General features: G+C 44.7%; 3 protein-coding genes across 4 annotated transcripts; all 3 read left to right on the plus strand.

Moving 5' to 3' along the window:
• cth1 (cysteine three histidine 1) lies at positions 1-921 on the plus strand. Its single transcript, XM_076725642.1, has one exon. The coding sequence runs from the start codon at positions 1-3 to the stop codon at positions 919-921; it is 921 nt and encodes a 306-aa protein (XP_076581757.1).
• Positions 922-2,086: 1,165 nt separating this feature from the next.
• Positions 2,087-7,633, plus strand: taf6l (TAF6-like RNA polymerase II, p300/CBP-associated factor (PCAF)-associated factor). 2 transcript variants are annotated; one of them, XM_076725532.1, is made up of 12 exons: positions 2,087-2,256; positions 2,710-2,928; positions 3,181-3,267; positions 3,381-3,531; positions 3,653-3,703; positions 4,065-4,159; positions 4,243-4,317; positions 4,769-4,989; positions 5,428-5,560; positions 5,684-5,812; positions 6,595-7,091; positions 7,174-7,633. In XM_076725532.1, the coding sequence occupies exons 2-12, from the start codon at positions 2,782-2,784 to the stop codon at positions 7,535-7,537; spliced, it is 1,950 nt and encodes a 649-aa protein (XP_076581647.1). In that variant the 5' UTR covers positions 2,087-2,256; positions 2,710-2,781; the 3' UTR covers positions 7,538-7,633. The 2 variants fall into 2 exon arrangements, with proteins under 2 accessions (XP_076581647.1, XP_076581648.1); XM_076725533.1 differs by having other exon boundaries at positions 2,167-2,265; positions 2,723-2,928.
• Positions 7,634-8,994: 1,361 nt separating this feature from the next.
• On the plus strand, positions 8,995-11,241 carry kcnk7 (potassium channel, subfamily K, member 7). The gene is made up of 3 exons (XM_076725643.1): positions 8,995-9,331; positions 9,972-10,367; positions 10,949-11,241. Exons 1-3 carry the CDS (start codon positions 8,995-8,997, stop codon positions 11,239-11,241), a joined length of 1,026 nt encoding a protein of 341 aa, XP_076581758.1.
• The last annotated feature ends 2,042 nt before the right edge of the window (positions 11,242-13,283 follow it).

The raw sequence follows: 13,283 nt of genomic DNA on the forward strand, positions 1-13,283 counted from the left end.
ATGGTGGAAAACCTGCTGTCCAGTGATGAGTCCGATGGAGGTGTTGGTGGTGGAGTCTCCCTGGCTAAGGCCCTGCTCCCCCTGGTAGAATCGTCCTCTCCTCCCCTCATCCCCTGGGTCTGCTCCACCCGCTACAAGACGGAGCTCTGCACCACCTACTCAGCCACTGGTTTCTGCAAGTATGCCGAGCGCTGCCAGTTTGCCCACGGCCTCCATGAGCTCCATGTTCCCTTCCGCCACCCAAAGTACAAGACAGAGTTATGTCGCAGCTACCACACAACCGGCTACTGCTACTACGGCAGCCGCTGCCTATTTGTCCACAACCCCACCGAACAACGCCCCGCCCAGCGCCGCCGCAGGAATGTTGCCTGTCGCACCTTCCGCTCCTTTGGCGTTTGTCCCTTTGGCACCCGCTGTAACTTCCTACATATTGAGGGAGGAGATGCTGCCAGTGGTCTGGAGTCACCTGATGTTGGTGAAGAGAAGACTCCACCTGTTCCCAGCCCCCAGCTCCAACCACACGCCAAGGAGTGGAAGCCACGTGGAGCTCTGTGCCGTACTTTCAGCTCCTTTGGTTTCTGCCTGTACGGCACACGATGCCGCTTCCAGCACGGCCTCCCTAGCAAGATCAAAACCTCTGACCAGACCCAAGGAGGGTCCTTCTATGCTCAGCCATCCCCTGGCAGTTCGGGTTTACCTTCCCCCACCTCCCCCTTCACATCTACCTCACCTATCTCTTCAACCTCCTCTTCTCCTCCCTCATCCTCCCCTCTCTCCACCCCGCCTGCAGAGGCCACAGCCCACAACGCCTTCACCTTCTCCAGTCAGCACCTGAGTGACCTGCTGCTGCCGCTGGCCCTCCACTTGCAGCAGCTGGAGAGCAGCAAGGCCCAGGAGATCTGGGACAACAGGGCACTCTAAGTGGATGTGGTTGTACTCAGAACCAGCATCAGCACTGAACAACAGCACGGCTCAATTAAATGTTTTTTTTTTTTTTTTTTTTCTTTTTAACTCCCTTTCCCCAAGGCATTAACTATATTTTTTAAATTGAGGTTGTTTGACTTGAGAGCTTGTGTCAGCAGCTGTTCACTTGTTGACCGGTCCATAGAAGGCCTCCAAAAGGCCCAATGGTTCTATATGGTCTGGTCTCCTGAAACAGTACAGGTGTAGCTATGATTGTAATTTAATTTTTTAACTATTGTAAATACTTTATTAATGGAGTAAATGGAATGTGTGACAGTGTCATGAATAAACAAATTTTAATCTCTAACCTGTGTTGTAGTTTATTAGCTTTCAGCACAGTTTACACATGTTAATATGCAAAGAAGTAAACAGAAGTATGAATGTAGCTGGCATTGAGAAGCTCACAAGGTGACAATGAGAACTGTGATAACTACAGAATAGGCCCTTAATCAAATTGCAAAAATCTTAATGCCACAATATTCATGTATTATGTACAATTTACAATAATATTTTAGTGTTCAGTGTTCTACCAACGGCCTGAGAGCAAGGCTGTGATCCAACATCAGTGTTAGACTTCACTAATTCTCTTGTGTCTGAATTGGAAATGCATGCAGCCAAGTTTCAACATCTCTTGAAAGCCTGCAATCAGGACTAAAGGTTGTTCCAGCAGCTCATTCATTTTGGAGAGGTTAAGCCAGGATCATTTTCAGAATAGGGTGGAGATGGCACAGTTTCTCGCATCCTTTCACGCTCTGTTCTTTTTGGATGAAGTTACAGTCTAAGGCAGATAATGTCTCTCCATTCAAGAGGGCCAGCTGCCTAAGTCAGACTGGTATTCAATTAACCAATAAGTACAACCCAATGCTTTTTAATCGACCAATCACTGGTCTTCCCCTACTGGGACGTCATTAGTAGGAACATGTCAACATGTCGCGCTGGCAGAGTCAAGATAGCCAGAATAAAACCGGATGTTTTATTCTCTTAACTCATATTCAGACACTCAAAACATCCGGTGACAGAAGTCATTTACTTAAAATAAAACGTTCTGAAAACCAATTAAGTCTGATATTTTACAGACTGCCCCGTGGTATGTTTTAATTATGGGTCGTGAATGTCGCATTTTAAAGAATGGGCTCCGGTATTGCCTTATTATGACGGGGTTTCCGGATGCCCTTCCTTATGCTTGCTAACTTGACAATGTGAATGGGGTACCTAGCGTAGAGTGGCTACACTGATGTTAACTATCGTGCGGACTCTAAAGATACTCAACCTCGGGCAGTTCGAGCTAAAAAGGTAAAGGTAGTTAAAGTATTGAAGATCTTGGATTGTGTTTCCCCTCTCATTCCTAAACATCGCGCTATTAGCATGTTGAGAGATTGTAGCTAGCTAACGTTACAACCGGTAACGTTAACAGTTCAGGCTTGACACTCTATTTTAACTCTTATCTAAATAATACATTAACAGACTTTACAGACCAAACAACGGTAGTTGTCTTCGTGTTTCAATAACGTAAGAAATTTTCACTTTAGGTACTTTTAATAGTTTGATTTCAGATTTCATTTTGTGAGCATACGAGAAAGCCATTCCGCGCTGGCCCCATAGTCAGAAAGAACTGCGTACCAAATCCCATTGTGAAATGTGGCACTTGTAAAATTCTTGTCATATAGTCACCAAATCGTAACGATTGCACCAAAAATTAATACCTGCAACAAATCCAATATGTGTCTTTGCAAATTCGGGATATAGCTGATCCACCAAGCAGGGGCGTTATTGTACGGAGCCCCCGAAGTTCTGAAAGCTCTGCCGTCATTTCGGAGCATGGCGGACCGGGAGGAGCGCCGCTTCGCCGAAGTTTCCCGGGACTCTGTCAAACTCGTGGCCGAGAGTGCAGGTGTGGAGCTCGCCGACGATGTGGCTGCTTTGTTGGCTGAGGACGTGTGTTACCGGCTCAGGGAGGCAACGCAGGTCAGTGTTACCGGGGTGCATGGACAGATGGCAGAGACACTGTTATTATTCTTATTTGTCTAATTTCACCCAAAATGTGCGTCATTAGATGTTAACAATACCAATAATACTGATATGGCCAGCTCTCTATCACATCATTATTTCTGAATGGAAATGTAATATATAAAAGTATGTCAAAATGTGTAGAAGTACAGTGCAAGTTCGTCATGTAGACATGCAGCAGTGACGATGTGTTGTTTTGGACGCACACAGAGCAGCTCGCAGTTTATGAGACATGCAAAGAGGAGGAAGCTGACAGTGGAGGACTTCAACAGAGCTCTGCGCTGGAGCAACGTGGAGGTGAGAGTGCTCACATCAGTGGTTTCTCCCAGTCTGTCTGTATGGTCAGTCTGAGATGACACGGTCGTGCTTCAGTGGTCGCTGCCTTCAGCTTCTTTATTGTCTCTTGTCAGACTATTTGTGGCTATGGGGCCCAGGATGCTCTTCCTTTCCGGTCAGTTAAAGAAGGAGAGCTTTTCTTCATTGAGGATCGGGACATCAACCTGGTTGAGTTGGCTCTGGCCACCAACATTCCCAAAGGCTGTGCTGAGACCATGGTGCGAGGTATGACCCACTCCATCATAATCCACTCACAGGTGTATCCTTGGTGCTGAAAGTTCATGATCTAAGTCTTTGAATCAGGAGGTATCTTTTGCTAATAATTTGTCCTGTTTTCTTCTGTCAGTGAACGTGTCTTACCTGGATGGGAAAGGCAACCTGGAGCCCCAGGGGACAGGTGGTACTCTACATTATGATTAACAGGCTCAACACACAGTGGGCGATGTTGCTTCTCCTCGATTCATTTTCAAAGAAATGAAAGTGACAAGGCACAAATATATATTTGCCTGAAACACTATAATGTTAGTGTCTAATTTTTCATTTTTTACCAAACAAGAAGGCATCCTTCTTGAGATACTGACCATTTCCACCTATTACATTTGCGATTTGTCCAGTTTAGACACATAAACAACTCCTCATGTTGATCTCCTTATAAAGCCTCTGACATAACAGTAGTCAGTGACGCTGGCTCATATGACATCTGCCTCTGTCTGAGTGTGTTTTTTGAAGCCCTGGACCTGACTGTTGATTTGTCACAGTTCCCACAGCAGTGCAGTCTCTGTCAGACGACCTGTTGAAGTACTATCAGCAGATCACACGGGCCATCCTGGGAGAGGACCCCCACCTCATGAAGGTAGGCTGCTGATGAGCGCAGGCAGACATTCTGTGTGGCTAAACAATGTGTTACTCCTAACATTTTGCTTCTGTGTGTATCAGGTTGCTCTGCTGGACCTCCGGTCCAACTCCAAGATCGCTGCCCTCCTGCCGTACTTTGTTTATGTCATCAGTGGGGTATGCTTGTCTATGATTATATCTTGTTAGAATCCAAACAAACTGTGATAGAAATGACTTATACATTCACCCTTTGATACAAAATGTGCAGAAACTGACCGACTGATGCTGATTTTTTGGGGGGGGCCGAAACAAATCTTCACCTCATGAGTGAAGTCACTGACAAAATAACTGATGTCTTCTCTGCTAAACTTCTTATTCTGCAATCAAGCTAGCTGTAAGATTGATGATACAGCTTTGTTCAGAACCATTATTTCAGTGTGCTGAACTCCAATCAGAACCTGTCTTGCTTATCAAAACACATCATCTTCATCGGTGTTTCACTGTTAATGTGTGACGGTCACAAACATGACCTCATTTTTGTTCCCATAAAACTGAACTGAGTGATCTGTCATGGGTTGAACATGGGATGCTTTTCCAATTATCCAAATGTGTGGCTGTTTCTGTCCAGGTGAAGTCAGTGAGCCATGACCTGGAGCAGCTCAACAGGCTTCTCCACATGGTGAAGAGCCTGGTCCAGAACCCCTACCTGTATCTGGGCTCCTACGTCCGCAGCCTGGTCTCCAGTGTCATGTACTGCATCCTGGAGCCGCTGGCTGCCTCCATCAACCCACTCAATGACCACTGGACCCTCAGGGACTATGCAGCCCTGCTCCTCAGCCACATCTTCTGGTGAGCAAATCAGCGATGGCTGCAGGGTTCAAACCGTATGGGATCATATTACTACATGAATACCGTATATGTGCTAACAGGCTTTATAATGCTTCATATGAATCTCCAAAAAATATACCAAAAACATTAGTATTAAGGTAGCAGAAAGTACTTTATTAATCCCTCGTTGGGCTAATTCAGTTTTCGTACTCTGTTGTAGGATCCTGTGAAATGCGTTTGAAGTTTTTCCCAAATTCTGTGTTTTCTGTTTTAATTTTTGCGGACAGTTGAGCAAGCTGAAGATACAACATCTGACATATTATCACTCTTTGAAGTTCTAATAGCAAGCATGCTAGCAAGCATCCAGTGCACCATATTCATTTGAGTCATGTTTAGACCACCTGGGGAGGGTCTGATGAGAATCCAGACTTTATTCTTCTTATTGTGTTTCCTCTCCAGGACTCATGGTGATCTGGTGAGTGGTCTCTACCATCAGATCCTGCTGTCACTCCAGAAGGTTCTGTCCGATCCAGTGAGACCACTCTGCTCCCACTACGGAGCTGTGGTGGGCCTGCATGCTCTGGGATGGAAGGTATGTTCACTGCTTCCAGGTCTCTCTTCTGGTTCTGCTGCTCGTCTGAACGTTCTGCTCTCATGCCTCCTCAGTCATGTGTGTGAGAATAATCCTCACATGAACCTGTGTTTCTGTCGGCAGGCTGTTGAGAGAGTGCTCTTTCCTCACCTTCCTGCCTACTGGGCCAATCTTCAAGCTGTGCTGGATGACTACTCTGTCTCCAACGCCCAGGTCAAAGCAGATGGACATAAGGTCTATGGAGCCATCCTGGTCAGTACTGCAGTGATGAACCACAGGACTCCTAATTGTCTTGATTTTGCAAACTGATCATTATTTCAGCATTTTACAAGAACTCTTGTCTTTCTACCTCCTGAAGCATTTCATTAAAGCAGACTTTCACTCACATCTCCTTCAAATGGAATCCTTCCACTCATCTCATTAAACTTAACTTTAACTTGATTAATGCCAAATCAAGACTAATTTTTATTTTTTGTTATTGGTTTGTTTCATTTTTTTTCAGTTTTTAAGATTTTTTTTTTTTAGATGCCAGGTTAAGTGGTAACTGTATTGTTCTAAATGAAACAGTAAAACAAAAATTATAGGAGCATCTGGAAATACATCTCATTTGTTAATTAAACATAAATGTTTGTTTTTCTATACTGTTCAATCAGTCAGACCTCTCTCTGAGGGCCTTTCAGCCCAGGTTGGATGCCACTGCCCTACAGGCTGCAATTTAAAATCTGCTTTGACTTTATTTATTTAAATTTCTTATTTTCTCACGTGAGCATCATTGGAACAAGCTGAAAACACCAAACTTCGGTCCTTCAGGTTGCTGCGGCCACACCTTTCAGATTACATGTTGTAGGTGGCACAAGTGGAAAGAGCCTGTAATCATTCAAATGATGTGTCCAGCAGACTTCATGGTGATCTGTTCGATGATGAAATACTGTATCTTGAGTGTAGTTGACATCTTGTTGAACCCTGAATATTCAGACCAAATTCATCACATGACATTACGGCTCTTGACGCTGTTCTCCTGATGTGTCCTGCAGGTGGCCGTGGAGCGTCTGCTGAAGATGAAGGCTCTGTGTCTGTCTCAGCCAGCAGAGGGAGGCCCCAGCAGCCAGCCGGGCTCTGTGGTGGGTGCTATGGGTTACAGGGTGAGCTCCCCTGGCCTCAGCCCCCCTCCAGAGCCTCTGTCGGAGGCTGCCCTGGGAATCGCCAGCCACCTTCAGGCAGGTGGGGCCGGCTGTCCCTGGGAGGAGTGGACACCGGTCCCCCTCCCTGCCATGTACTGTGAGCTCTACTCCTTCTTTGGAGACAGCCTGGCTGTCAGGTTTAGTACAGGGCCTGGGTTTGGCAGCTACCCAGCCTGCACCCCGGTGCAGCCCGGTGATGCCAGGAAGGAACCCCCTGGCCTGACCTCCAACCCTGACACCACCAGAAAGATGCCACAGCTGACTGCCAACCTCAACATCAGCCCCAGGCAGGATGGGAGTCCTCGCACTGACCCGCCCCCGCCCAGCCTGGCAGCTACCGGATCAGGAAGGTACAGCCAACAAATCTGACCCTTCTTGAAAACCAAACTCCTGGGTCTGTTTTTGCAGCACTGACTTTCTTTTCTTCTTCAGGTCCCTGGCTCGCTCCTCCTCCTCTTCCTCCTCCTCCTCCTCCTCGTCCTCTGTGCAGCGGTCCAGATCTTCCTCGTCTCGTTCGGGCCAGCGTTCAGCAGGTCTGTCTCGTGACGTTTTCCCAAAAGCTCGCTTCACCTCTCCTCAGACGGGACCTCCAGTATTCTCCTTCCTCATCGGCGGGCGACAAATGGGCCGCCGTTGCCAGGGCCGCCGCCCCTTCCAGACCACTTTTGCCCCGACTCCATCTATTCCTACCATCCCACCACGTGCCTACGCCCACAAACTTCCTGTCATCGGTCGGGTGGGCAAACCTGTACGCCGCTGGGCATGTTCCCATTACTCCCTTCATCTGCCTCTCTAGTCTCAGAAACGAGCTTCAGATTTCATCACTACAAAGTCGAGTTTGACCGACTGACTGAGGCACATATTCATATTTTTCAGCTCAGGCTGCCAGTAATTATTTTTTAGTGATGATATTTTCGTAGTTCAAAATTGCAGCGACCCTGTTTCATTATTGAGGTAGAGAGCAGCATTTGCATTGTAATTCACTGAGACAACAACAGTCTTTATTGACACTTCAAACTGACTTAAAGCTGCTCTGTGCACAATTTGAAAACTTCTGACTTTGGCACCCCCCAGTGGTATGATCAAAGAAGACTCTGGTGGACAGCAATGTATGGCACAGCTCCACCAACCAACCAGAGTGCTGAGATGACTGAAGCCTCTGACGTGAACGGGCTGACAGCTTCACACCATTGTTTCATTTTCCTACGAACAAACGCTCATTTACTTATCTGCACAGAGGAGCATTACAGGACCAACATAGTTTTGACTAAATTTAGTCACCTACATAAATGCCTGTTATATTTGACCTGATCCCCCATTCCATAACCCCTACACAGCCATGGTGCAACCACAAAGGTCTTTCCTGCAAATCTGTGCAGTATAATAGTGCAGAATCCCAATATTGAGACACCACTGAAGAGCTGAAAATAGTAATAATTATTATTATGGATTTGTCAAATTAATCGGAGAAAAGGCTCATCATAACAGTCAAAGACATATGTTCAAATATTTTCTCTTGTTCATCCAACAGTCAAAAAGCCAAATGTGTTCATTTTACAATGAAAAAAAAAATATAATAATGACAAAAAGCAGCATCTGAGAAGCTGGAACAGGAGAATGTTTTCAGCATTTGTGCTTTTTACTCATGATTTAAAAGACTGATTGATGGGGGGGGGGGGGGGGGCATTTGGTGATTAGCCTCTCATTGTCATGTTCCGAGTCAGTGCTTCAGTGGATTAGTAGTGTGTAATATTTTCTGAAGAGATCAACACTGGCCTCACAGTTCTGGAAGCCGGCGTGTCAGTCTGAGATGCGTCCACGGCGTCGTTCGGTGTGATCTGCTGAAGCTGGAGCTCAGACCTGAGCGTCATGAACAGGATCCCACACATGAGAGAAACGAGAACATGGGAGAAAAGTAGGGAGTGATGGGTCGAGAGGTTATTCCTCTCTGCTCAGGACAGCGTTGGATCAAATGGACAGCGTGTAGGCCTGCTTTGTATTTGGAAAAAAAAAAATGTGACATCTTGTAAATAGCTGTTTTCATTCAATAAAAAATGTCTACATTTTGAAACAACCATTTTAAGCTCCTCAGTCCAAAACTGTGACTGGCCTGTAGAATTCAGAGTTGTTTTCAGCTGATCTGTCTTTGACTGGCTCGTGTGTGTGACCTGCTCTGCCTTTCTAAATATTTAAAGCTAACTAGCTGTGAGTATCTGGTTGCAGTCTGTAGAGAAACAGCAGTCAGAACCAACAATGGCCCAGTGTGTGTCTTCAGTGGGGCTGTTCTGTCAGCTCAATGCATTTGCCTGCCTGCTTCTCTGCTACCTGCTCTACATTGTGCTGGGAGGTGTGGTGTTCACAGCCGTGGAGAAGCCGGTGGAGAGGGAGCTGAGATCTGAGGTGGAGGAGCTGCGCCGCTCCTTCCTGCGGGAGAACCCGTGCGTACAGGAGAGCCGGCTGAGCGAGCTGCTGGGCAAAGCTCTGTCTGCTCACCACGGTGATGTGGCTGTTCTCAAGGCTGACGCTGACGAGAGACGCTATGACTTCACATCATCGCTCTACTTCGTCATTGTCACGCTGACCACCATGGGTAAGATGCAGTCAGTGCAGAAATGATGACTGCAACTAGTCTGTATTTCCCTGATCTGTCGTGATTATTATCACAATTTCCCAGGCGGCCTCTTCAGATTGCTTCTTACATTCAAGTTACAATGATATAAAGCATAGAATCCTGAAATTGGTGATGCAGATGGTGACAAATATTGTGCTTTTTGCTCAGTTTTTTGTATCTTATAGCTTTTGTTACTTTATAAATGACCACTGTATATTCAAAATACACTGTAGGCATATGCAGTTACAGAGATTAAAATACCCAACAGTAAGCTCACCTCAGCCAACAAAGTGAAGTGCATTAGCATTCATTCAATTATATCCACAAAGAGGTAATGCAGTGAATGGAAGCACAGGACAAATGTTCTTTTGATACTTCATGTACATTCTGCAGGACTCGGGCTTATAATGGAATATAACAGAAATGATCATGAGTCTTTTATGACAGTAAACTTTAGGTTTAGACTGTGTTTGTTTGGGCTCTGGAGGATTGTGATGGACATTTTCTAGACTGAGCAATCAATTCATTAAAAGCTCAAAAGCTCGAGGTTTCATCTTTAATTTCCAAAATGTTTCATGTGTTTGTCAAACCCCTCTGTCCATCCTCTCTTCTTCCTCAGGTTCTGACTCTTACACCCCCAAATCAAACGAGGCCAAGCTCTTCTGTATCTTCTACTGCACCCTGGGGATTCCCCTCACCCTCTTCCTCCTCACCCTCGTCTCCAAACTCCTCCTCCCTGTGGTCACCCACACTCCTGTCTACCACTTGCACACTTACTGGGGTTTGCCCTACACCCGGGCTGCCCTCATCCATGCCGCCCTCTTCCTAGTGCTTGTCCTCTCCCTCCTCTTCCTCCTCCCTGCCCTCCTGGTCTGTGCGATGGAGCCGGATTGGAGCTTCCTGGATGCTCTTTTCTTCTGCTTTGTCATCCTGTGCACTGTTGGTCAGGGAGGAAACTCTTTGGGGAGAACCTGGAGCCAAACAGCCAAGGAGACACTTGAACTCCTCACCACATGTAGGTGGAATGATGTGCAAGAATGATGCTTGAGTGAAGTATATGTGACTAGATGCCTTTTAGAGAGTGTTGCATTGTGTTATTTTTAGGATATTATCACTATAATGCAAGTAATGTATTGAACTAAGGACAGAATGAATTACAGAAAGGCACGTTCAGAGCCAGAGCCAGGATTTTAGAAATACTGAAGCCTGGAGTCTAAATTCTTAGCCTTTTTTTTATTTGTTTGTTTTTTGACAAACCACCAAAAAAGGTAATATTTTAATTATTTATTCATTTGACCAATCACTTCTTTCTCTAACCACACAATTACTGTTTCTACGGCACATTCCACACTGCAAAAAATGTACAAATTTAAAGGTAATGAGTTAGAATGTTACCAGAATTAGCCTTAAAAAACACTCTGCCATTTAGATGTCAAACATTAACTCAACATTATAATGGCATATTGTTAAAAAACACATTTGAGTAATTTGATAGACACTTTAATGTCGCCCTAAAAATGCATTATGACAGACTAGATATTCATTTTTAATTGAACAAATAAATAAATAAATAAATAAATTCTCCTCGCTCCACAGGTTATCTGCTGGTGGGCCTGGTGGTGATCTTTACTTTGAAGGACACTGTCCTGCAGGTTCCTCGGGTCTGTGCATTGATGAGGCTCTTCTTCGGTCCACAGTGTGCTGAGCTGGAAGGAGTTGATCTCAGTGAGTTGACACTGAGTGAGGACAACACTGAGGAGGAGCTTCAGTACTCCCAGTCCATCTGTACTGTCTCCTCCACTCCATTAGAGCTGCTGAGCCCCTGTTCAGGCCCACCCGCTGATACAGATCCTCACAGATCCAGAACCTTAACTCCCAAAACCACCTGACCTTCACAACTGGCCACCAAACTTTTCACAACCCATCAGCGTCTGATTTACAAAGACAAAAAAGTACAACTTTGTTTGAATAATCATGTGCTGTGAGTTCATTGTTGGTTTCATTTATTCCATTTTTGTGTAGGATTTCCTTAAAGTGGATGCAGGCTTACAGTTTCATATTTGGTTTGCTGTAAGCTGCCTTTTGCATTACTGCCAGGTCCATTAGTATTAGTATTAGTATCAGGTCCTTTTAAAGCTGCATTAATTAATTGTTGTTGGGGGCAGCAGAACATTCTTTAAAGCTGACATGGTCAATGCGTTCGCATACTGTTGCTTATTTACACATTCAGCAGACACAGAACAACATTAGCTTTCATTTGGAGTTGTGTTTGTGTGCACCTGATAATGTCAGCCTCAGTATTCACTCTTTCTTAGCTCTGTTTTGGTCTCCACCAACAGGCTTTACCATAACAAAAGGCCAACTATAACCAGACCTGTTGACTGATTAAAATTAGATTTCAGCCTTTCTTTGCACTGTAGTTAGTAGTACATAAATGGCTACATCAAAAAGACAGTTGACATTCCCATAAACAGAAAACAACAGTTCTGTCTGTGAAATGAAGTCATATCAATGTGCAATATCCATTAAGATATTGAGTTTAAGTTGGGTGCACAAAAGGCTCCATAGAGCAGAGAGCAAGTTCTACACATTTTTATTTTGACGTGGGGAGGGTTTTTTATTTTTATTTTTTATTTTTTATTTTTTTCAGAGCTGGGTTCAAAGAAAAATATTAATAACCCTGAAGAGAACCTTTCTTTTTTTTTTTTCTTTTTTTTTTTTAGAAAATTAAACAGGACTATGAGGGAAACCACTTAAAATAAAATATGATTAACCACAGTAAAAAGGTTTTGGTCGAAGCTGCAGGCACAGGACTGGCCACAAGGGGTCACAATGAATTAAGATACAGCTGCAGTGCTGGTCTGGGGGAGCACTGAGTGTTTTCCTGGGTTTGGGCCCTCGACCACAGTATGTTAGTGTTGATATGTTTAAGCATCAGGTAAAAGCTGCTGAATGATAAGCCTGAGTTTTTTAATTTGTTTTGATAAGCAGAGTGTGGAATATGTCAGTGCATACGCTGTTTGTTCAACCAGTTCTTTCTCAAACAACTCAATAACATTCCAATGAAGGAGGAAGAAATACAAGCAGCCAGGCAATCAGACAGGGTGCAAACAAACTCAGCAAGCTTACTCTGAGGAGAAAATGAAAAGTACAATTATGACCCAAACTGTCCTTAAACATCGTTGTTCCTGCTGTAGCTGTGTGGACAAACATTCCTCTGCAATGAGCAACATAGAAACAAGATGATCTGGATAGACTGTTGGACTGTTTCCAACCTGACTGATCATCTGACGGCTCATGTTACATACATAACTTCATAACTAACTAAGCTGTTGTGATATTAGTAATTCCTTTGGTGAGACTAGTGTTATCATTACTGACACACAAAATAGTGCACTGAGTTAATACTACATGCATGATAGACAGCTTAAAAATGATCCAAACTGATGCTGCAGAAACACAGATATCATCTTTTTTTTTAATCCCACACATTGTCCAAACTGGTGCCTGCATTGCCCACAATGCATCTTGTCCACCAACAGTTGAGTGGGAGATCCAGGTGTGTTTTGCTAGTAATGGCTAACGTAGCCTGGAGCCTCTGGCCTGCAGCAGAGGTGAGGAGCAGCTACAGACGTCCTTCCTTCTTCAGACCCAACCAACACTCTCAAGTGACATCACTCGAGGACATTAATCAGACGTCACACAGCTCCCTCTGGAAACACTGAAGACTTGATGCATCTTTTTTCATATGTGCAGCAGGGCTCCCCAACACCTGGAAACACACTTCGATGGTTGTGTGCAAGTCAGTGAAGTACAGATCAACCCATTTATCTTTGAATATAGACAGAAAAATCAACAGCATCACTTTAACTTTTCAGAAAAACTCCAAATGAAACACAACTTGACCTAAAACGATTGACTGACGTCCCTC

Source organism: Chaetodon auriga, chromosome 24 (assembly GCF_051107435.1).
Source record: "Chaetodon auriga isolate fChaAug3 chromosome 24, fChaAug3.hap1, whole genome shotgun sequence".
Lineage (NCBI taxonomy): Eukaryota > Metazoa > Chordata > Actinopteri > Chaetodontiformes > Chaetodontidae > Chaetodon > Chaetodon auriga.

What these genes read in the sequence shown, in the direction of transcription:
- cth1 (XM_076725642.1), top strand. Translation starts at nt 1, where the DNA reads ATGGTGGAAAACCTGCTGTCCAGTGATGAGTCCGATGGAGGTGTTGGT.
- taf6l (XM_076725532.1), top strand. Translation starts at nt 2,782, where the DNA reads ATGGCGGACCGGGAGGAGCGCCGCTTCGCCGAAGTTTCCCGGGACTCT. An exon ending in TTGTTTATGTCATCAGTGGG is followed by an intron (nt 4,318 to 4,768) that starts GTATGCTTGTCT and finishes GTTTCTGTCCAG; the next exon opens with GTGAAGTCAGTGAGCCATGA. An exon ending in TGCATGCTCTGGGATGGAAG is followed by an intron (nt 5,561 to 5,683) that starts GTATGTTCACTG and finishes TTCTGTCGGCAG; the next exon opens with GCTGTTGAGAGAGTGCTCTT.
- kcnk7 (XM_076725643.1), top strand. Translation starts at nt 8,995, where the DNA reads ATGGCCCAGTGTGTGTCTTCAGTGGGGCTGTTCTGTCAGCTCAATGCA. An exon ending in TGTCACGCTGACCACCATGG is followed by an intron (nt 9,332 to 9,971) that starts GTAAGATGCAGT and finishes CTTCTTCCTCAG; the next exon opens with GTTCTGACTCTTACACCCCC. An exon ending in ACTTGAACTCCTCACCACAT is followed by an intron (nt 10,368 to 10,948) that starts GTAGGTGGAATG and finishes CTCGCTCCACAG; the next exon opens with GTTATCTGCTGGTGGGCCTG.